Genomic DNA, 23,208 nt, shown 5'->3' on the forward strand with positions numbered 1-23,208 from the left:
TGTTTTTATATTGTATCAAATATAATATAACTTATAGTTTTTAATTCTCTCGATTAATCATGGTATTTAATATAAATCAAATTTTTACTAAATTTAATTATATGAATCTCATCCATATAATTAGTATTTGAATCATATTAAAAAAAATTAATTCCTCTCAAAATAAACTTTATATTATAATGTATCAAATACATTACATTAATTATATCATATATAATTAAGTTAAATTAATTATATCACATATAATTAATTCCCTCAATTAATTTGAATAATTCAAATTAATCCAAAATTGATTCTCACTAATTTCTGTTGAACTACAAAGAGAACCTTATGAACCTGTAGATTGAAGTTCCAATTATACTTGAATAATTAATTAAACTCTTTTCATTAAATTATTCAACATCTATTAACTGACTATCACTCCACTGAAGACCGACAATTGCACTCTTCGCACTACAGATATATTTCTTTTTCCATTGTTATACCAGTCAAAAGTGCGATGACCTTTCACAAATGGCTCATAAGTACAACTAGGCCAAAATTATCATTTTGTCCCTATAGTTACATTTAACTCCTTAAGTTTCATTGATCCCTCTAATGAAAAATAATTCATAGTCCAACTATGACCAAACCCCTCCCGAGCCAAGAGAGGGTGTGACACCACATTGTTCAAATCCCGAAATCAGCCTTTAAGAGAGCATTTTATCTACTTACTTGGACATTAGGGAATAAGTGAATTATGTCTTGTGTAGTTGTGTTCCCAACTCCCCAATCAGATGAATCCTCAAAATGGTAAGCTTATTGAGTCGACGATCTGGCCACTCTCACCCATATAAATCAAAGGACTGCCTTTATAGGCAGAAGTTTACAACTCACTCAGGATTTAGATCATGTCACCTATGGTCATCCTGGTGAAATGTAAGTCTCTATTATTAACGGTGTTATATAATGAGACTAATCATTTCGTGGTTCGGTCTTATACAAACTCCTTTTATAGAACACCCCGTTCACATGTCTCTACATGAATGATCAGGATCAAATCATTTGTAGCACCTTACAACAATTGTAATATCTACAAAGCGGGCCGTATTCGTAGTGTCACCAGGATAAGGTATCCAACCTTATCCATCTACTATAGACCATTTAGGTTATCACTGAAATATGATCCACTTTTTGTCTCCACATACATGCTTAAGCTACAAAAGATAACCTTGGATGTTAGTTTATTAGTTTGTGGGTTAATGCTATTAATTGATAAATAAAATTTATCATATTTTATTAAATAAATAAAAAGTTTGTACATTACAATTACAAACTACAGGACCCACGAGATTTAGGGCATAAACTCCAACAAAAAGTTTATCCAAAAGAAAATACGCACCTTTGGCATCTAAGATGGGTCACATAAATCTCAATAGAATTGAGAGGTTGGTCAAGAATTAAATTCAAAGGAGTTGAAAGAAAAATATTTACATGTATATGAATCTTGTCTAGAAGGAAAAATGACAAATCGACCTTTTACAAGAAAATGTTATAGAGCCAAAGAGCCATTGAACTTGTACATTCAAACCTTTATGGTCTGATGAATGATAAAGCAAGAGGAGGGTATGGACATTTCATCAATTTTCCAGATTATTATTCTAGATATGGATATATTTACCTAATGCAACATAAGTTTAATACACTTGAAAAGTTTAAAGAGTACAAAGGTGAGGTTGAGAATTTATTGGGTAAAAATATAAAAACACTTCGATCAGGTCAAGGTGGAAAGTATATGGATTCGAGATTCCAGAACTATTTGATAGAACATGGAATCACATCTCAACTCTCAGCATCTGGTACACCTCAACAAAATGGTGTATCAGAGAGGAGAAATAGAACCCTATTAGACATGTTTCGGTTGATGATGAATTATGATTTTTTTACCTAACTCGTTCTAGGGTTATAGAGTGGAGACTACAACTTATCTTTTGAACCAAGTTCCATTAAAAAGTGTTTCTGAAATACCTTTTGAATTATGGAGAGGTCGTAAAATAGTTTACGGCATCTCAGGATTTGGGGATGTTTGGCTTATGTGCTAGTGTCTAAGCCAAAGAAATTAGAACCATGTTTGAAGTTATGCCTATTTTTCGGCTACTCCAAAGAATTCATAGATGGTCTCTTTTATGATCCAAAAGAGAATAAAGCATTTTTATCGATAAATGCTATATTCTTGGAGGAAGACCACATTAGGGAGCATAAACCATGAAGTAAAATCATATCGAAGGAGCTTTCCAACGAAACTATTGAAACTTCAACAAAAGTTGTTGAAGAGGCTAACACTTCAACGAGAGTGTTTGATGTTGGTTGATCTAGTCAAGCATATTATTCTCAAGAGTTGATAGAGCCTCGGCGTAGTGAAGAGGGGGATTATAGCCCAATCTACTCACTTTTGGGTAATAGAAACTTAGGTCGTCATACCAGATGATGATGTTGAGGATTCATTGACCTACAACTAGGCAATAGTTAATGTGGACAAAGATGAATGGGTTAAAGCCATGAATTTGGAAATGGAGTCTATGTAGTTCAATTTTGCTTGGGATCTTGTAGATTAACCTGATGGGATAAAATCTATAGGTTATGAATGTATCTATAAGAGGAAAAGAGGTGTAGATGGAAAGGTGGCAACCTTTAAAGCTAAACTTGTGGCAAAGGGTTATGCCTAGATTGAGAGAGTGGACTATGATGAAACTTTCTTACCTGTTGTCATGTTGAAGTCTATTCATATTCTCTCGTCCATTGCCACATATTATGACTATGAAATATGACAAATGAAGGTCTAGACTGCCTTTTAAATGGTAATCATGATGAGAATATCTACATGAAACAACCAAAAGGGATTCATTACCTAAGTTCAAGAGCAAACAATTTGCAAGCTTAACCGGTCCATTTATAGATTGAAGCAAGCATCTCGACCTTGAAATATAAGATTTGATATTGCGATCAAATCTTATGGTTTTGACCAAAATATTGATGAACCTTTTGTATTGTTGGCCAGGAATTTGTCGTCATCCACAAACCCTAACTAAACAAATAATATTTATAAACCACTGAACTACTACTTATACTACTAAGTAGCACAAGTGGCAAGCACGGGGTCACCATACTAGATGATGACGTTGAGGATTCATTAACCTTCAACCAGACAATGGTTGATGTGGATAAAGATGAATGGGTTAAAGCCATAAATCTAGAAATTGAGTCTATATAGTTCAATTCTATCTGGGATCTTATAGATCAACTTGATGGGTAAAACCTAGGTTACAAATGGATCTACAAGACGAAAAGAGGTTAGATGGAAAGGTGCAAATCTTTAAGGCTAGACTAATGGCAAAGGGTTATACCTAGATTGAGGGAGTGGACTATGATGAAACCTTGTGTATTGTTGGCCAGGAATTTGTCATCATCCACAAACCCTAACTAAACAAATAATATTTCTAAATCACCGAACTACTACTTATATTACTAGGTAGCACAAGTGGCAAGATGGGGTCAACCACAGGGAGGCCAAGATTTAAATCTCTTATAAAGCTAAATTTGATTGTGGAAAGTAGTAAAAATGGGTTTTTGGTTTTGGATAAAATGAAATATTCAAGAAATTAAATTGCAAGGGGTAAATGTAATCTATGATCGGAGTCTATCTAATTTCTCAAGTAAAAGGGAGAATTCTATGCAATTTCTATCATAGAGTTCTTTAATTAAACAAACATTCCATTCTATGCATGCATAACAACTAAATCAATTCGATTTCAACTGGTCTCTACAAAGGTCGACAACTAATTAAAACCAAACCAATGAAGCGTCTTAAGCATTAACTAAGGTTGGAAAGTCATTCTCTAATTAAACTATATGCTTTTAGTTTTATTAGGTATGATTGCGTCTATATAGAAATAAAGATTATATTCATGAAGATCGAGGATTCAATTGTGTTGACTAATTGATTGGACAGCCAAATGCAATAACTAAATTGCTCTTTGTACCTAGGTTGAACATGCATTACTAAGATTCAAGTCACACCTATAAATCTAAGCATTCGCATTCAATCCTATGCTATCGAGGTAAATTCAAGCATAGACAAAGGAAACACGCAAGCTCGAAATTCACTAGCTAAGACATGAGATTACGATAGGGTCATCAATCCAACACATAAAAACAAATCTAAATACATTAAGATTCAAAGAAAATAGAATTAAAGACTACAAAATTAAATTAAAGAACTCTCAATAAATTAAACATAGAACATTTTACTCAAAGAAATTAGATAGGAATTACCTATAAAATTCATAGAAAAATTCAAAATAAAGATCCGATCCATCAATTACAACCCAAAAGAAAATAAAAATCTATCCTAAAAATGCTGAAAAGATAAAGGAAAAGGAAGAAAACTAGGCCTCTCCTCAACCTCCATCAAATCCGGCATCTCCCTTGACCTAAATCGAAGAAAAATAGATATAGAAATCAGGTACAACACTGTAAAGCATTGTAATGCTTTTGTCGACATAACCCTCTAGCATTGGAGCAGCGTTAAGGCGCTGGGCACGATGTTGCCTTACACATGCGGTGGAAACACTCCGTCCAAACCCCTGGCATTACAACGTTGCCCCTATATCCATGCATTATTCCTTTCAGTGTTGCATGGGAGAGTTAAGCAAGAGTTGCAACACTCCAACCAATGGCAGACTTGTAATTTTTGTGCATCCATCGTCCAATTTAGCTCATTTTTTGTTCTTTTTTCCTCTAAATGGTTTCCTTCCCTCCCAGGATGAACTCACCTACAAAATAGAACATTAAAAACTATTTATGAGCCTAAATTAAGCTAGGAATTATAACTTTTTTTTAGAGCTATCATGTATACAAGAAGATCATCAATAATTCAATAACTTTCTTAGTGTTGTATGTGGATGATATCCTAGGAATGATGTAGGATTATTTACTAATGTTAAAAAATGGTTGGCGGCTTGATTTGAGTGAAGCACGGTTTGTTCTATGGATCCAGATCATTAGAGATCATAAAAATAAAATGTTGGCCTTGTCTTAGGCATCATATATCGAAAAAATGCTTGTCAGGTATTCGATGCAGAGTTTCAAGAAGGGTTTATTACCTTTCAGACATGGAATAATTTTGTCTAAGGAATAGTGTCCTAAGACACTCAAGAAGTTAAGGAAATGCAACAAATTCCCTATGCATCTGCAGTGGGTAGCTTAATGTATGTCATGTTGTGTACTAGGCCAAACATTTGTTATACAGTAGGGATAGTGAATGAGGCAAGTCGTTCATAGTAAGTGGGTGATGGAAATGTGTCAACATTGCCCTACGGTCTCCTCCATTAGTTTGAACTGTGAGATTCCTATGTTGTATCTGCTGTCGTTTTTAGGCGGCACTAGCTAGTCGTTAACCGCGACGATCCCCTCGGAGGGTTGTAACATAAGATTCGGAATAACCCAAGCTTCATTAAAATGAATAGGGTCTTATAGTTCCGTCTTGGGTATTGTCTTCTATTTCAGGGACGTACTTATACCGTTTTGTAAGATCTGAAAATGGCGGGCCTACACTTGAGTTATTCTGGGGATGTATTTGGTCAAGAATTTTCCAAAACGATAACTAAATGACTATCGAAGTCTGAGTTATTTTGGGGATAGTATTTGGTCAAGAATTGTCTTGCTTTTGTGAAGGAATTCTTAACTGCCCCTCAGTAGCAATTGTTCTAAATCACTTAAGTATCGTTGTAAAAATAATGATCATGGGTACATTATCACTTTGCTAAAACTTGATTGGATTTGAAAACAATTCACTTATAGGATTTGTTTATAATTTCATAATGACGAGTTCAATTATACAATTGTTGGTATCGGACAAACTAATCAGGGATAACTATGTGACATGGAAATCAAATTTGAACACGATACCTACATAGACGATTTGCGATTTGTCTTAACAGAGGAATGTGCTCCCATTCCTAGCTCTAATTCCAACCGAACTGTTCAGGAAGCATTTGATAGATGGATCAGGGCGAATGATAAAGCCCGTGCTTATATTCTTGCTAGCTTATCTGACGTTTTGGCCAAAAAACACGTGAATATGAGTACTGCCAAAGAGATTATGGAATCTCTGAGAGGGATGTTTGGACAACCGTCCTTCACCCTAAGGCATGATGCTATCAAATACATTTATAACAGCTGCATGAAAGAGAGGACCTTAGTTCATGAACATGTCCTGGACATGATGGTCAATTTTAATGTGGCAGAAGTAAACGGTGCTGTGATGGACAAGAGAAGTCAAGTCGGTTTTATTCTAGAATCTCTTCCGAAGAGTTTTCTACAATTCTGTACGAATGCATTGATGAATAAAATTTAATACAACTTGACAACTCTGCTGAATAAGCTGCAGTCTTTCCAGACTATGTTGAGAACTAAGGGTCAGGAATCAGAAGTAAATGTTACTTCTACTAAGAAGAGAGGAACGTCTTCCAAGCTAGATGTTGCCTCCTCTTCGCAGAGTAAGAGTATTTCAGCGAAGAAGGACAAAGGGAAAGGGAAGAAGAAACCTGTTGGCAAGAAAAGCAAGAAAACCGCTGCAGAGAAAGGGAAATGTTTCCACTACAATGAAGAAGGGCACTAGAAGAGAAATTGCCCTAAATATCTTGTAGAGAAGAAAGCAGAGAAAGCTAAACAGGCAAGTTAGTTCCTGGAGATCACTTATTCAGTTGGATCAGTGGAAGAAGTTACCACTAAAGATGATATTACCTGCTTTTGTGATCATGTATTGTATATATTTTTGTTTTGAATGAAATGTTCATTTTCAGAAAATATATTTGTTCTATCTCATAGCAACTTCTGTTAAGAATCAAAATTATTAAAAGCCGTTTGCAAATATTCAGATATTTAAAACGGCTAAGATCAAAGTATAGTAAGTATAAAGATTTCTAGATCTTACTGTTAATAAGAGTTGTTAAGACAGGTTAGACGCATCTTACTCAAAGAGTTGAGAGTACCTCAATGTAGTGGGAGGAAAGTGTGCTTCCTAGTTATTATCGGGAATTAGATACATTCCCTATATAGTTTAATAAAAAGCCTATTGTACACTAATATGTTTACAATTATTCTCTCAGCTAAAGTGTTTGAGAATCACCTAGTAAGACTAGGAATACCAATTTAATAACCTAGGTCAAGTAGGAGAAATATCGAGTATGGGATACTGAATGGTAAACCATAGGTATGGGATGCCCTAGTTTATTGTATTTCTTTATAAAACTCAGAAACTCAAGTCTTATATATCAAATATATAAGTTATCACTGGAGTTTTAGTCCAAGTGGGAGTTTTTTGGGATTTATGTCCTAAAACTCGTGGTTTGTAAACAATAGAACTCATTCTGAAAATTCAATAAGTTGTTATTGAATATATTGTTTTTTAGAAATCCAATAAACCTAAAGTCCCTTGACTATTACATGAGTACTTAAACTTTATGTGGAGACATACAAGTGGATCAAGTTTGAGTAAATAGTCAAAATGATCTATAGTATATGAATAAGGTTGGGTGCCTTATTCTGATAACACTATTGGATGCGGCCTACTCTATAGTTGTTATAAAGAGTTGTAAAGTGCTACATACGAAGTGATCCTAATTCGTGCATGTTATGACATGAGGAGTGGGGGCATTCTGTGCAAATGAGTTTTGTGCAAGATCGACCACAAAACCAATCATTCTTACATTATAACGTTGTTTACTATTAAGACTGACTATTTCAAACCGAAAACCTAGGTAACTTGACCTTAATCCAGAGCTAACTATGAACTCCTGTTTCTTCGGGATTATCCTTTGATCTGCAAACAGTGAGAGTAGACCAACATCTCTGCTCAATAAGCCTCCCATTTTGGGGATAAAATCGGACGAATAGCTGGGGACATAGGGTGCAAGACGGAATTCACTCCGACCCGATTAGGGTTAGTAGAGATGTTGTTCCCTTCAAGTGTTGATTCTAAGTCTTGAACAAAAGGCCTCACCCTCTTATTGGCCCGAGAGGGATTCGATTTATTGATTAGATCACAAATCAATTGTTCATTAGAGGATCGGTGGGACTTAAGGAACAAGAGATAATTTTGGGGGTAAAACAAAGATTCGACCCAGCCATTATTACGAACAATCTGTGAAGGGTTAACTTACTAATCATGCTTATATCGAGTGGACATAATATATCTATAGTGAGGGGAGTTAGCTATGGGCTTTAGTGGAATCACCCATTAGTTAACAAATGGGGTTAGTTCGGTCTAATGAGTATAGCCGATTAATCTCGGATCGTTGGAGCCCATGATCTGTAGGTCTGCGAGGTCCCCCTACTAGCTCGTAAATGGATTAGCTCTAGAATAGCATGATATGTTAATTTGGAATGTTCAAATTAGAATTAAACGAAATTGAAGAAATAATATTTAAATATGATTTAAATATTTGAAGATGGAATTGTGTAAAAATTAATTTAATATTAAATTAATTAGAATTATTTAAATTGTTTAAATAATTATTTATTAATTTATTGAGAAAATTAATTTATGAAATTAATTTTGTAAAATTAATAATATTTTCAATTTTATAAAATAAATTGATTTATGAAATCAATTTATAAAAGTTAGAAAAATAAAAAAAACACAAAAATGGAAAATAAGCATTTTCCATTACTTCTTCAAGTTGCTCAGACTAAACCCATCAACTTGGTCTTCATTTACTCCAAGCATGAGCTGCATCTCATACAGATATTCTTATTGCATGATAGTATGCAATATATTGAAGAGATTGGAGTTATTTTGAGACAATACAACCGAAAGAATTTCTCTGAAAAATTCGTGGGAAGAATGGTGTTCTTCATTTAGGTTGTTGCTATGAGTATTCTCCAACTTCCCTTAATTCAGGATTATTTTGAGTCCCACAACTCAATCAAGAGCATTAAGAGGATAGTAAGGAAGATCTTGGGGTGGTATACATCAAGATTCGGAGAAGATTTGTAGCTGGATTCAAGCTTTGAGGAAGTTCTACAAAGGTATGTCACGAAACCCATTTATTTCTTTTGAAGCATTCTTTCATCTCTGCCAAAACTAATGAATTAGAGTGCTTATGGATCCTGGTCACTTCCGCTGCGTGATGGTACATTCCAGCAGAAAGTTCTTGAAAGACCTGGAAGTAGTTCTTAACATGTCGATACCCACCACCCTATATTGTGATAATAGTGGTGTTATGGAAAACTCCAAGGAGCCTCGAAGGTACAAAAGAGGAAAGCATATAAATCACAAGTATCATCTCATACAGAAGATTGTGCAACGGGGAGATATGATCGTCATAAAGATTGCTTCGAAGAAAATTGTTGCTGATCCGTTTATGAAGGCTTCACAAAAATTATCATCTCCAGGTGCACAATGTTAGTCCGTTGGAGTACGTAGCGTTGCTACACTTGATGCAACATAGCGATGCTTTCATAAAAGGAGCTCTCGAGTCTATAGCGTAAAGCACAACGTTATTATACTGCGAGCGATGGTCTGATCCTGATCATTCGTGTTGAGGACATGCGAGCGAGGACATCCTATGCAAAGAGTTTGTATAAGACCTGGCCACAAAGTGTTAACGTCTTGTTATATAATATCGTTCATGATAGAGACTTCACTTCACTAGGATGACCATAGGTAACATGACCTCAATCCTGAGTGAGTTGGGAACTCCTGCCATTGAGGGCAGTCTTTTAATTTGTATGGGTGCGAGTGGCCAGGTCGCCAATTTAAACCTACCATTTTGGGGATTCGTCTGATTTGGGAGTTGGGAACTTAGCTACACAAGATGAAATTCACTCCTTCCTCGAGGCAAAAGTAAGTAGATAGATAACTCCCTTAAGGGTTGATTCCAGAGCTTGAACGATGTAGCGTCACACACCTTCACTTAGCCCGAGAGGTGTTCACACATAGTTGGACTATGTTGTATTGTTCATTAGAGGAATAAGTGGTACTTAAGGAGTGAGATGTAACTACAAGGGCAAAATGGTAATTTGGCCCAGCTGTACTTACGAGAATCTGTGAAGGTTCATCTTACTCATGATTGGTTATATCCGATGGACACAGAAATATATCTGTTTTAAGAAGAGTTTAGTTGTTGGTCTTTAGTGGAATGCTTGACAATTAACGAATAGTGGATCTCGTGGCCAAAGAGTTTAGTCAGCTATTCACGGACCGTTGGAGCTTTGAGCCATAGGTTCATTAGGTCCCCTGTGTAGCTTGGATAAAGTTGAGAACCAGTGTTTGAGTTCATTTAAAATATTCAAATTGACAAGAGGAAGTTTGATTATATATGATAAAATTGGACTAGTTAATTATATATGATATAATTGGCTAAATGTATGAGATACAATATTTTGGAGGAAATTAGATATAAATATGATTTATATCAAGTAGAGGAGAAAATACTATAGTAGATATGTGATATCAAACTATAGGGTAAAAATATAATATGATTATATTTATTAATATTTTAGTTGGTTAATTATATGATAATTAAGTTAATTTTCACATTTGGACGTGGGTTAGTGGGGCAGAGTCGGTTATTGTAACCAATGAATTAAAATGAAAATTGTTTTCATTTTTGAATCGTTCATCAAATCGTCCGAAAAGAAATAAAGAGATTGCGCTGGTGAAAAGTAATCGATCGCTTAAGTATTTCGAGAGCCTATACGATAGTCACTCTCTGCCTAAACGATCGCACACTAGTTCCTACACGATCGGATAGCTTCCCTAAATGATCGTATAATGTGCCGAGTTTGCTAAACGATCGTATATCTTTTCCTAAACGATCGTTCAGTAAAACTTACACGATCGTGTAGTTTCTCCTAAACGATAAGCATCATGCTATACGATAGCACCTTTTTCCCTCCCACTTGCTTATCGCCTACACGATCTGGTCTTCCTCCTTCCTCTACCAAATTCACCAAAGACCACACTTTGGGTTCTCACTCCGAGAATACCTGGGGCTCTTTTCTGGTGGTATCGTCCTCGTTGCGTTCATGAGTTTGCGGTTGTTTGGGCGTTGGTTGATCAGGTAGAGTTTTCCGCTGCATTGAATTCCGAAGTTTGAATAACGTCTTCAACTGGTATGGCAACTCTCTCCCTCGTTTATTTTTGTTCAAAGCATGCCTTTAATTGACTGTTTATTTGCATAACTGTGCGTTTGAATGTATAATATGTATTTCGGTCACGGTGAGATCGGAGCGATCCGAACGTGCTCATGGAACTCTTCGATAAGAGATCCTTCACCAAGAGGAGCAGGTCATACAACAAAGTGAAAATAAAAGAGCAAGCAAGAAACAAGAAATTTTTCAAGGAAAAATATAAAGGCTCCCTAACAACAACACCAATTAGGCAAACCGAAAAGTTGACAAGACTTTCGATTAGACCAAATAATAGTTTTGCTTTCTACTCTAATTTCATAGTATGAAGGTAGTAATGGGTCGATCCTCAGAGTGCCAGTCGATTTTTCCACCAAATTACTTGTTGTTGGTAACCAAGGGGGTTTTGATGAATTGGTTTCGATTGTGAGAAAGTTAATTAAAAACAATAACGATACAACACAAATTTGATGCTTATTAAATAGAAACTATCAATGAAACAAAGCCTAGCTTAGGGTAAATCGAATTTATTTCTAATTTGCTACTAAATCATTGATTAATCAGAAAAGTTCCTTGCAATTAAATTGGTTTTAACTTAGCCAAAAGTTAGAAAGAAGTCCAATTAATTAAATTAATTCTTATGCCTAGGGGAAAAGCCATGTAAACATGCAAACTAATTAACATTACGGTCTAGGGAAATTTCTAAGATGAACGAAATAACTAGGAATAACCTAATTAAGTATTTGATGCAAATTTCTCCTAAGTTAGATAAAAGAATGTTATTCGATTGGAAAAGCAAAATTAATATACAACTCTAACTTAATTTCCGTTACTTGGCGATCTAAGAACCTAACAATTACATATTAGGTGTAAATCTATAACTGTGAATTAAACATGATTGACCAATTTGTCAGATTATCTCAAACACATTTAATCAATTAAATAGGAGCAAAAAGAAAATTCAATAAACCGTCAAAATTACAAATCAACCAATATTCATAATCTCATGAGGTAATGAATCAAGAGATAAATCATAAATCCCGAGCTAGACAATAGTATCTTAGCCTTTATACATGCTTGAATAAACAAAATAATTATCTAGAAAGATCTTAATTGAGCGAGGAAGAAGAAATATGGAGAGGATGAAAAGCCTAGAAAAATCTACTTCAAATCATGTCTCTGAAGTGTGGGCGGCTAGGTTGATTTAAGCCAATCAGGTCACAATGTAGCTACGCTTGGCGAGTGTAGCAACGCTGCACTCAGCCCAGGCGTGCGATGTTAGTCCGTCGAAGTATGTAGCACGGCTACGCTGAAAAGCTCGAGGAGGGTACGAATACTTCATCTCTTTCATAGATGATTATTCAAGGTATGGTTACTTATACCTAATGGAACATAAGTCTGAAGCCCTTGAAAAGTTCAAAGAGTATAAAGCTGAAGTTGAAAACCTGTTAGGTAAAATGATTAAAACACTTCGATTGGGTCGGAGTGGGGAGTACATGGATTTAGTATTCAAAAACTATATGATAGAATATGGAATCCAATCCCAACTTTCAACACCTGGTACACCTCAGCAGAACGATGTATCATAAAGGAGAAATAGAACCTTGTTAGACATGGTTCATTTTATGATGAATTATGCTCAATTGCCTAGCTCGTTTTGGGGCCGTAGTAGAGACTGCAGTTTATATCTTGAATAATGTTCCTTCATAGAGTGTTTATCAAACACCTTTCGAGTTATGGAGGAGGCGTAAACCTAGTTTATGTTACATCAGAATTCGGGGTTGTCCTACATATTTGCTCACTACTAGAAAAAATACATTTCTTGACGTTTGCAATTTTAAATATTTGACTTTTTATGAAAAATGTTAATCGGTTATTTTTAAAGAAAAACGTCAAAGAAAATGTAAAAAAAAAAAGATTTTTCGGATATTTTTTCACTGACAGAATATTTGACATGTAAAAAATGAGTTTTAGGATTCATTTTTAGGAGCGAGTTCCTACCGCTTGTTGCACTTTCTCCCTCTCAAACGAAACCCTAGCAATTTTTCTCTCCTTGGACCATCTCACCTTTTTCGCTTGGACCATCTCACCTTTTCCCCTTCAACCATCTCGCTTCTCATCTCCCAGGTCACGATCGCACCGTTTCTACACTCATCGTCGTCGCCATGTGGTTGCTGGAAGATCGAACAAGCCCTCGTAATTTTTCTAGCTTGTCTTCTTCACCGTGCCTCCAAGATCGAAGAAGCCCTAGCGATGTCTGGTAATTTCTCTTCCTCCTCTGCTTTATCGTGCACTACTATGGCAGCCAAATCGTCAACCAAAGCAATATCATTGGAAAATGGAGTGCGAAGGGGTAATCATAAGCAGTGACCATGGTGATAGGTTTTTAGAGAAACAGAACAACGGACCGTACTGTCCAAATGGTAGGTTTGATTCAAGAATCAAAAGTGGGAAGAACAAGAGAGTTTTTGTTTAAATGGTCCCAAGTGATTTGAAGCAAATCTTCAAACATAAAAGATTTATCATTACCAAATATTCAAGTCAAACCCAAAATCATTTCTTCCAAATCTCAAAACCAAAGTTTCTGACAAAATCTTCTTCCTCTTCCTCCCCATGTTCACAAGCAAACAAAATCCAACTCCCTTTCATTCCTTCATTCTTTTTTATTTGCTTCATTTTTCAGCCAACCCCCTTACTAAAAATTAGATTTTTGGTTATCTAAAATGAAAGAATTAGCAAATCCATATAAATAAAACAGATCCTTATACAACTTAAACTACTCTTCATTTTTATACATTCTAATGTTCTTTGCATCCGGATAAAATGTTAGCCATCTTTGATTTTTATTGAATTCATGAACGCCTTCTATTATCATTGGCTCTAATGAATGAAGAAGCCATTGGATGGAAATTTATAGTTTGTTTCATTTATGTAGTTTCTAATATTAAGGAAGGGCTTTCCAACAGGACATATTTTAGGCAAAAACAAAATGATACTGGGATTGCTAGAAGGTATTCCAACAATGTTGAAATGTGACGTAGCTATTGTAATTTTCTTTATCGTACTTAGTCTTATTTTCTATCTTATTTTCTCTTAATTTGTCTATTTCCTCACTTAATCTTTTTGCTTGCATGGTAGGTTCCTAAAGGTCTAGAAATGAACGAGTAGGTAACTTATCTTTGTCATTGAGTTTTACGCTCTAGTAATGAATAAGTAGGTAAGAGACATGCTATGTTTGCATATATTTCTATGTTTATAATTTCCATTTATGAAATATATCTCTTTGTTTATAATTTTCATTTATGGCATCTCATCCTAGAAATATCATCATCTGTGAATTATAAGTTCAAAATGTCTCAGTTAGAATCGTCTAAGTCCAGTACTTCAGACTGTATTCTTATTATCTTATAAGCCCAAATGCCAAGTTTTTTTTTGGAGATTCATATGCTAATTTACTTTAAAATTTATTAGCCATTTCTTTTGAATCATGATTTTTGTTTACATCAGTTTTCTTCTCCTTGCTACTTGTAGGTGGTATGTGTACGGAAAGTGAGAAACATGGTTGCAAGAATAATTGGGGGACGCTTATTTGGCATATAATAGGTATGTCAAGATATTGTTTCAAAATTTTTCAGGAATTTACATATTGATTCTGACTTCTTATGGTGATGATTTGTAATATGCTTTCTTGAAATTAAGGATCATGAGCAATGTAGGACCAATATAATTAATATGTAGATATATTATTTTCATGTACAGTTTCATCCCTTTCATTGGTCATCTCATACCCAACTTTGGTTGTTGCACCACACATGCTCATCAATGCATACAAAAACCTTCTTGTTGTTGCAGTTGCTATTGACTATTCCTTCCCTCAAGTTGAGAAAGCTAAAAGAGTATCTTGAGGTTTGTTGCCACCCACATTTTACTAAGTTTTCTTGCTGTTGTGGCTAACAAATAACCAATTGCTTCTCTTATACTTAGTACAGGATTCGAGCAAGTTTGTTGTCGTTGTGGTTGTGTCTGTTGCAATAGTTGTTGAGAAGAAAAAGGAAGAGCCCACTAAGAAGTCTAATCATGACATGAGTTTCAACTTTGTTTGATTAATTTGTAAGCTAGAAAGATAGGACCTTTTGTATTTTGAAATTTTTAGACTCACAAATTGGAGTTTTCATCATGTTTTTGGTCAACGGTAAAGGCAAGTATAAACAATGACTACTTATTCATCATATTAAGTAGACATCTAGTGTGTAAGGATTGCTTCATTATTATTTATAGGTTTTTTTACTCTAGTGTCCTAAGTTGGGAGCACTGAATGTAGATACTACATCATGAAGTATATGAGGGATATTGTGACCAAAAGAAGCATTTTCATCTTAGACTTGGTATGTTATCAAACTATTTCGACATTTCAAATAGCATAGGGAAAAGTAGAACTCATTGTAATATTTAGCTTTTATGTTTATAGATTGATACAAGGAACTCGTACTCACAAATCAAGTTAGACAAGGTACAAGTTGAGTTGGCTGAATTTTTGGGTTGCTATATGTGATCGTAGGTGCTCGTACAATTTGGTCATTTTGAATGTGTATTGTTCCAACTGATCAATTTCTGGATTTACTTCATATTCATATAGTTGCAATATTTTTTGGAGTTTTTCATATATGTCGGGAGGGAAGGGGGGAGGGTAATTGTAGTTTTGAAACTGTTCATATTGGGTTGACCGTTAGAATTATGTTCCTTATATTCTTTTGAAAGTGTCCATGTGGGTTTGTCCATATTCTTTTAGTTCACTTAGAAAATCCTTCATGGAGTTGTAAAGTTTTATAACGACAATGTTGAAGAATGTTGTCTTTTGTCATATTGGAGAAAATTTTAGTTCATTAGTTTCAAAACGTGTTTGGTTGTTTATTTGTTTTGATAGATATTTTTCATAATATATCATATGTGATTGTTGGATTAAAATACAAGAACAATTTAGAGCTAAACATCCATATTAATCTTTTAAAAAAAATCACAAACACACTTGACGAGTTAAACGTGTCGAGATAAAAATATATTTGATAAGTGAATTTTTAAGAAGTCTTGCATTTGACATTTTATTCCTGTCTAGAACACTTATATTTTTGACATTTTTTCAGTATCAAGTATATCTTGACATTTTTCACATATCAAGTGAAAATGTTCTTGAAGTTTTTTATTTGTCAAGAACGTCAATATCCTTGACATTTCAAAATTTTGAAGTGTCATTGTTTTTTACATTTTTCCTAGTTGAGAACATCGACATTATTGATAGTGGATTCCTTGATTTTTTTAAAACATCGAGAAAAGTGACACTTGATATTTAAAAAAGTCAAGAAACATTGTTTTTGTAGCAGTGGTTAGTGAAAAATCCTAAGAAATTGGAAGTTCATTCAAGGTTATGCCAATTTGTTGGTTACTCTAAGGAAAAAAGAAGTGGTATGTTATATGACCCTAAAAGAAATAAGGTGTTTGTATCGAAAAATGCTACATTCTTGAAAGACCACATGAGAGATCATAAACCATGGAGCAAACTAGTATTAAATGAAACTATTGAAGAATAAAAAAGGGTTATTGATGTCGATGGTCCTTCATCAAGAATTAATGAAGAAACTAACACTTCAGAGATCAGTCTCATCCTTCTCAATTGTTGATAGTGCCTCGACATAGTGGGAGGATTAAATTGCAACCTGACTGTTACTTGGGTTTAACTAATACTCAGGTTGTCATACCAGATGATAGCATTGAGGATCCATTATCCTATAAGCAGGCAATGAATGACATAGACAAAGGGTATAAATGGGTGAAAGCCATGGACCTTGAAATGGAGTCTATGTACTTCAATTCAGTATGGTAACTTGTAGATTCACCTGAAGGGATCAAATACATAGTGTGCAAATGGATCTATAAGAGAAAGAGAGATGTAGTGGGAATGATACAGATCTTCAAAACTAGACTTGTAATAAAGGGTTATACCTAGAGGGAAGGGGTTAACTATGAGGAAAGTTTTTCCCCTATTGCTATGCTTAAGTCTATAGGAATTCTCTTATTCATAGACATATATTATGGCTATGAGATATGACAAATGGATGTCAAGACTGCCTTTTTAATGGCAATCTTGAAGAGAGCATCTTTATGTCATAGGCTGAGGGGTTCATAGTCCAAGGTCATGAGCAAAAAAGTTTGCAAGCTTAATCGATCCATTTATGGGTTGAAGCAGACATCTAGAACTTGGAACATTAGATTTGATACTACGATCAAATCTTTTGGTTTTTATCAGAACGTTGATGAACCTTGTGTTTACAAGAAAATCATCTAACGGTAAAAAAGCTTTCTTGGTACTTTATGTGGACAGTATTCTAATCATTGGGAATGATGTAGGGTGCCTTACTGATATTAAGAAATGGTTGGCAATCCAATTCAAAATGAAAGATTTGGGGGAAGCACAGTATGTACTTGGGATCCAAATTACTAGGGATCACAATAACAGAATGTTGGCTCTGTCTCAAGCAACTTATATCGACAAATTGTTAACTTGATATTTGATGTGGAACTCTAAGAAGGGTTTATTACCTCCAGCATGGGATTCACTTGTCTAAGGAACAATGTCCTAAGATGCCTCAAGAAATTGAGGATATATCCATATGCCTCAGTTGTGGGTAACTTAATGTATGATGTGCTCTACACTAGACCAGACATTTATTATGCAGTGAGAATAGTCAGTAAGTGCTAGTTCAATCCAGAGTTAGACCACTGAACTGCAGTTAAAAACATCCTTAAGTATCTTAAGAGAACAAGGGACTACATGTTGGTATATGGAGCTAAGGACTTGTTCCTTACGAGATACACCAACTCTGATTTTTAAACTAACAAGGATTCTAGGAAATTCACGTCAGGATCAGTGTTCATCCTCAACGAGAGAGCTGTAGTATGGCGTTGCATCAAGCAAGGATGCATTGTATACTCCACTATGGAGGCTGAATATGTAGCTGCTTGTGAAGCATCAAAGAAGCAGTTTAGCTTAGGAAGTTCCTAAGTGATTTGGAAGTGGTTCCAAATATGGACTTGCCTATTACCTTATACTGTGACAACAGTGGGGCGGTTGCCAACTCTAAACAGCCTCGCAACCACAAACGAGGAAAACATATTGAGAGGAAATATCACCTAATATGGGAGATTGTACAACGAGAAGATGTGATCATCACAAATATCACTTTGGAGTATAACAGTGTCGATCCATTTACGAAGGCTCTCACGACTAAAGTATTTGAGAGTCATCTAGAGAATCTAGCTCTGCGAGACATGTACATTGTATAATCTAGGGCAAAGAGGAGATGTGTAATGAGTATATGGATGTCCTAATTTATTGTATTTATTTACCATTCCTGTTGTTTTTGGTTTTGATATTATGTACATCCCACTGACTAGAATTTTAGTTCAAGTTGGAGTTTGTTGGGTTTTATGCTCTAAAACTCGTAAATAGTAAATGTAAATAATTGGTTGTCATTAATAAAGAGTTATCGATGTTATTTCAATAAGTGTTATTGATTGTTTTGTATGTGTGTTGTCTTAATTACCCTAAATCCAATAAACTAACATCCTAGGCTGTCTTATGAGTCTTGGACTCTATGTGAACACATACAAGGATCAATGTTTAAGATACTACCTAAGGAGTCTATAGGGATCAATTTGGTTAATGAGTTTAGTCAATTAATCTCATATCGTTAGAGCTTCTTTGTCTATGAGGTCCTCTTCCTAACTGGTAAAAAGGAGTTGAGGTAATTATATATTGAATAGAGTTTGAAATGTCAATTTTACTTAGGGAAATAATATAATGTATAATGATACATTGTAATATAAAGTTTATATTTTAATTAAACTTTATAATATAAATTTAATTTTGGATATAATTTAAAATTAATTTATGAAAGAATTAAATATTTGAAAGAGTTCAAATTATTATTTTAAAAGGAATTAGATTCATAATAAAACTATAGATTGAAATTAATGTGTATTTGATGCACATTAAAACTATAGGTTATGAGAAAAATACAACTGAATATGATTCATTTGTAGGTTAAATTAAATATTTGATATTTAATTGGGTAATTATTTAATGGGAGAATCAAATAATTTTTTTATTTAATTTGATTTGATTTGATTTAGTTAAATTAATTAAATGAAAACTATAGATTATGTGAGAGATGTTTCATTTAAATATGATCTAAATGAAATCATTAATCAAATAAGATTTAATTCATTATTAAATTCATTATTTATTTAATTTAATTTTATATTAAAAATTAACTCCACGTAGGGAGTTAACAAAAATGTGGGATGACTCCTACGTTTCACTCTCTTTCTCCTTTGATAAAACTCCTGCAAATTTTCAGGTTGTTGCAAGTGTGATCTACATAGAAACGTTCTATGAACATCCTTTTTCTCTCTAGAAAAATGTTGGAATAAATGGTATATAACTCTTCATGTAAGGTTACATCTTTTCAATTCCATAAGTTGTATTCTTTGATAAATGGTTGCCTTCTTTCATAAATAATCAAATTGAAAAAAGGACATGACTATTCGAATGACAATGAATTAGTCTATAAATATGTCATTTCTTCAAGTTGTTTTCTTAACTTTTTCCATAAGCATTTCTTCTCTCATAAAACTTTCCTTCCCTTTTATAAAGCTGTGCAAGTTCGGTATATCTACAAAGTTTAGTTCGTTGATCTTGTGGATGGGGTGCTACATCCATACGAAAGGTGATCTGTTCTATCTTGGGAGGCAATTACTCTCTAAACTCAGGCACTAGGGTGCGTAAATTTGTCTTAAGGAGACAACGTGAATTCGTTGGGCTCAAATCTTTAATGTATATGTTTGGTTTTAATTTCATGTGTTTTTTGCCTTCATAACAAAAAAAAAAATTCCATCAACTTCCCAATTAATTTCTGGTTCTCACAAACCAACCCTCAAGGTTTCTCAAAGGATAGGAAGGTTTGGTAGTGTTCATGGAATTCCAAAAAATTTATGATTTTCAATCGAGTCTTCAATGAAAGTAAGAATTCCTTCCTTTTTTTTTTCTCTATAAAATTTTTAAGCATGCTAACCTAGGAATAATAGAGTAGGTTGTATTTAATTTTTTTGGTCTGTGTTTTTCTGGCTTTTCTCAATGTTGATGTTTTAGAATTCCTAAATCAACTTCGAGTTTGGTTCCTTTTCTTCCGTGCTTTAGGGTTTTCATCACTACATTATGTATATTACGGCTGCGCACAAATTTTCTTTCTTCTTTTAATCTGACGGTGGAAGCCCTAAAATAATGAAGATTGAGTTATTTACAAAATTGCCATCATCCTTTATTTACCTAAATACCATTAGCCATATTTACATAATTTCTATTAACTTAAACCCCTTAAATAACTTGTCATTTTTAACACACTCAATTTTTTTTTAATAATTGAGTTTATAAAATAAGTTAGTTTAGAATAAACACTTGAAACCAATTTTTAAAAAAACAAATTTTGAGTGTTTAATGATTAACCTCTCCCTAATTTCTCACTTCTACTATACTGTCATGGCTACCACCGACAACTTACTCCAATAATCATCATTGGCAGCCAACTCCGACGATCAAACCACTAGGTGTTTTTCAACAACCACCACTAGTCAATTATGGCTACCGCCGCCAGTAAACTCCAACCACAACCTCCAGCAACTGCAATTGACCAACGTCAACCCCACTTCAACGACCACCGCTGACTATCCTTCCACCACCACTTTTGGCAACTGCCACCAACAATCTCCAACCAACACTGCTGTCCAACCCCGACCATCGCAATTGACAGCCAACTCTATCAACCACCCTATATGACCAACTCCGATGACAATTAATTTTACGTTACTATAGTTCATAGTATTTTATAGTTTTCCTTTATAATAACTTGACGTTAATAAATCACGTGTATTTTTATTTTAAAGGATTTTTATTTAAAAAAATGTTTAAATGAAAATGAATTTTTAAAAAACATGTTTTTAAGTCATTCTAAAAAGCAATAGAAGAATTTTGGACTTTAATGTCAGTTTTAAATCGACATTAAAGGACTTTAATGTCAGTTGACAACCGACATTAAATATAGTATTATTAAAGCCCTTTAATGTCGGTTGTCTTTAATGTCGGTTTTAGGGCTTTAATAACACTGTCTTTAATGTCGGTTGAAGCCCTTTAATGAAATTTGCAACCGACATTAAAGGGCTTTAATGTCGGTTGGACACTAAAGCCCTTTAATGTCGGTTGCAATTGAAGCCCAATAATCAAATGAAGCCCTTTAAACTGACATTGAAGCCCAGAATCTGTCCGTTTTATCAATTATTGTCTGTTTTTTAAAATTTCGTTGCCTAATCCATTTTTTCAGTCAAAAAGTATAACATGACACATCATCATTGAACACTATGGCTATGACATATTATTTATGTATGGATTGCAAATCTATACATTTAATCCGCAAATTCTGCTATAAAATTATAATTTAAAAGGCCGTATAATAATTCAGCCCTTGAAAACACAAATTACAAGTAATACAAACATTATGATTTTACAAACGTTATGAGTTTACTGTCCTTCTCCACTTGGTAAGTATGGATCCCTTCATAATTCTTCTTGAATAGACCCCCCCAGCTTCAGCAGTGTCTGGTTATAGGCATCTTTGTCTGACCACTATTGTTCAAAGGATCACAAATAAAAAGGTTTAAGACAAAGGATTGAAAATGAAAATGTGATCAGAATTCATATTCAACTAACCGTGTTTATTGGGAATGTGTATAAATGGTACATTCAAGGCAAAATTCTTGTAGTGAATGTGTTGGATCTAGAGTTCCCCATGAAAAAAGCATAAAGAGGTTACGATACCAAATCTTTACTCCTTTGTTGCACCTGCAAAATAAGAAAACTCAATAGTTGAATAAATGAGAAAATCTTCTTTTTCAAGATCTTGAAGAAGAGAAACTTGGTTACCTAGATATGAGATACAAAGACAATGAAAAATTTTCGGTAGCATAACGATAAAGTTAGACTCATCAACTAAAACTTATTAAAACTGTGAGTCAAACATTCTTTTAGAGTATTTAATTAGCATAATACACATGTTCTCAAGCCAATCAAAATGCATTTTACTCTAGGAGAATCTATAACTTCCATAATATAGCAGAGACTCTAGTAAATATTCATATGTAGAGCACAACTTCCAAAACAACTCAAAGACGTTATACATGCAGCTATCTCCTAAAGCAACAAGAGACTATGTATATAAAATAGAATCTTTACCAAATTCACATTTAAAGGGAATGCATCCAATTCCATAGTCTTCAAAGGTTGCTTTAACAGCCAACGGTAGCCTCAACAAATAAAAACATATTTATCTACATGCTCTCAATTATGCACATACCTTCAGGCGGTCTCTCTGCTCAGAGTATTTGAAAAGGTGTAACGCCCTAGGCCCAGGCTTCAGCCCAGGATTTGGCCCTTGATGGCCCCGACATCCCCCTATGACCTCTTTTTAGAAGTGAAAGTTGTCCCCCACAAACCAACACGGATCCTTTCGGCATGCTTTGTCCTCACTCACATGCATCCTAGAAAACTTCCCATGAGATCACCCAACATAGGATTGTTCCAAGCTAAGAACGGTTAATTTTGGAGTTCTTACGATTGAGCCATTGAAAAGGAAAGTGTACCTTGTTGGTATAGGTAGTAACTTTCAACTCTTTTAAGCCTTTCTTAATCCTACTTTCATGTCCTTAGGATCCCTCTCATTTGGATGTGATACCGTTTCATTCATGTACCCCTCATGAACTCGGGTCGTTACAAAAGGATTGCTTCTCTGGTTGCACTAGCTTCCATTGTTTAGTTCCTGCATCTATCGCTTAACTCCAGCAGCCTATCGTGTAGCTTAATCGTTTAGTAAACGACCTCGCTCTCAACGATCTCGCGCATAGCCTATCGTTTAGCTACCGCGCCGATCGTTT

General features: G+C 34.5%; 1 protein-coding gene across 50 annotated transcripts; it reads left to right on the plus strand.

Annotated features, from left to right (window-relative positions):
- Positions 1–13,146: 13,146 nt before the first annotated feature.
- On the plus strand, positions 13,147–15,703 carry LOC120091672 (large ribosomal subunit protein uL10x-like). Of its 50 annotated transcripts, none has more exons than XR_016524791.1 (7): positions 13,151–13,432; positions 14,108–14,183; positions 14,311–14,389; positions 14,704–14,775; positions 14,932–15,078; positions 15,162–15,557; positions 15,641–15,703. XR_016524791.1 is itself a non-coding variant. In XM_039049777.2 (4 exons), the coding sequence occupies exons 1-4, from the start codon at positions 13,426–13,428 to the stop codon at positions 15,075–15,077; spliced, it is 270 nt and encodes an 89-aa protein (XP_038905705.1). In that variant the 5' UTR covers positions 13,147–13,425; the 3' UTR covers positions 15,078–15,703. The 50 variants fall into 50 exon arrangements, 1 of the variants encoding a protein (XP_038905705.1); XR_016524790.1 differs by having other exon boundaries at positions 15,025–15,078; XR_016524794.1 differs by having other exon boundaries at positions 13,158–13,432; positions 14,311–14,336; positions 15,025–15,078.
- Positions 15,704–23,208: the final 7,505 nt, after the last annotated feature.

This window comes from Benincasa hispida, chromosome 11 (genome assembly GCF_027475165.1).
Source record: "Benincasa hispida cultivar pf3 chromosome 11, pf3_genome.v1.1, whole genome shotgun sequence".
NCBI lineage: Eukaryota > Viridiplantae > Streptophyta > Magnoliopsida > Cucurbitales > Cucurbitaceae > Benincasa > Benincasa hispida.

What these genes read in the sequence shown, in the direction of transcription:
- LOC120091672 (XM_039049777.2), top strand. An exon ending in GATACTGGGATTGCTAGAAG is followed by an intron (nt 14,184 to 14,703) that starts GTATTCCAACAA and finishes TGCTACTTGTAG; the next exon opens with GTGGTATGTGTACGGAAAGT. An exon ending in GCTTATTTGGCATATAATAG is followed by an intron (nt 14,776 to 14,931) that starts GTATGTCAAGAT and finishes TTTCATGTACAG; the next exon opens with TTTCATCCCTTTCATTGGTC.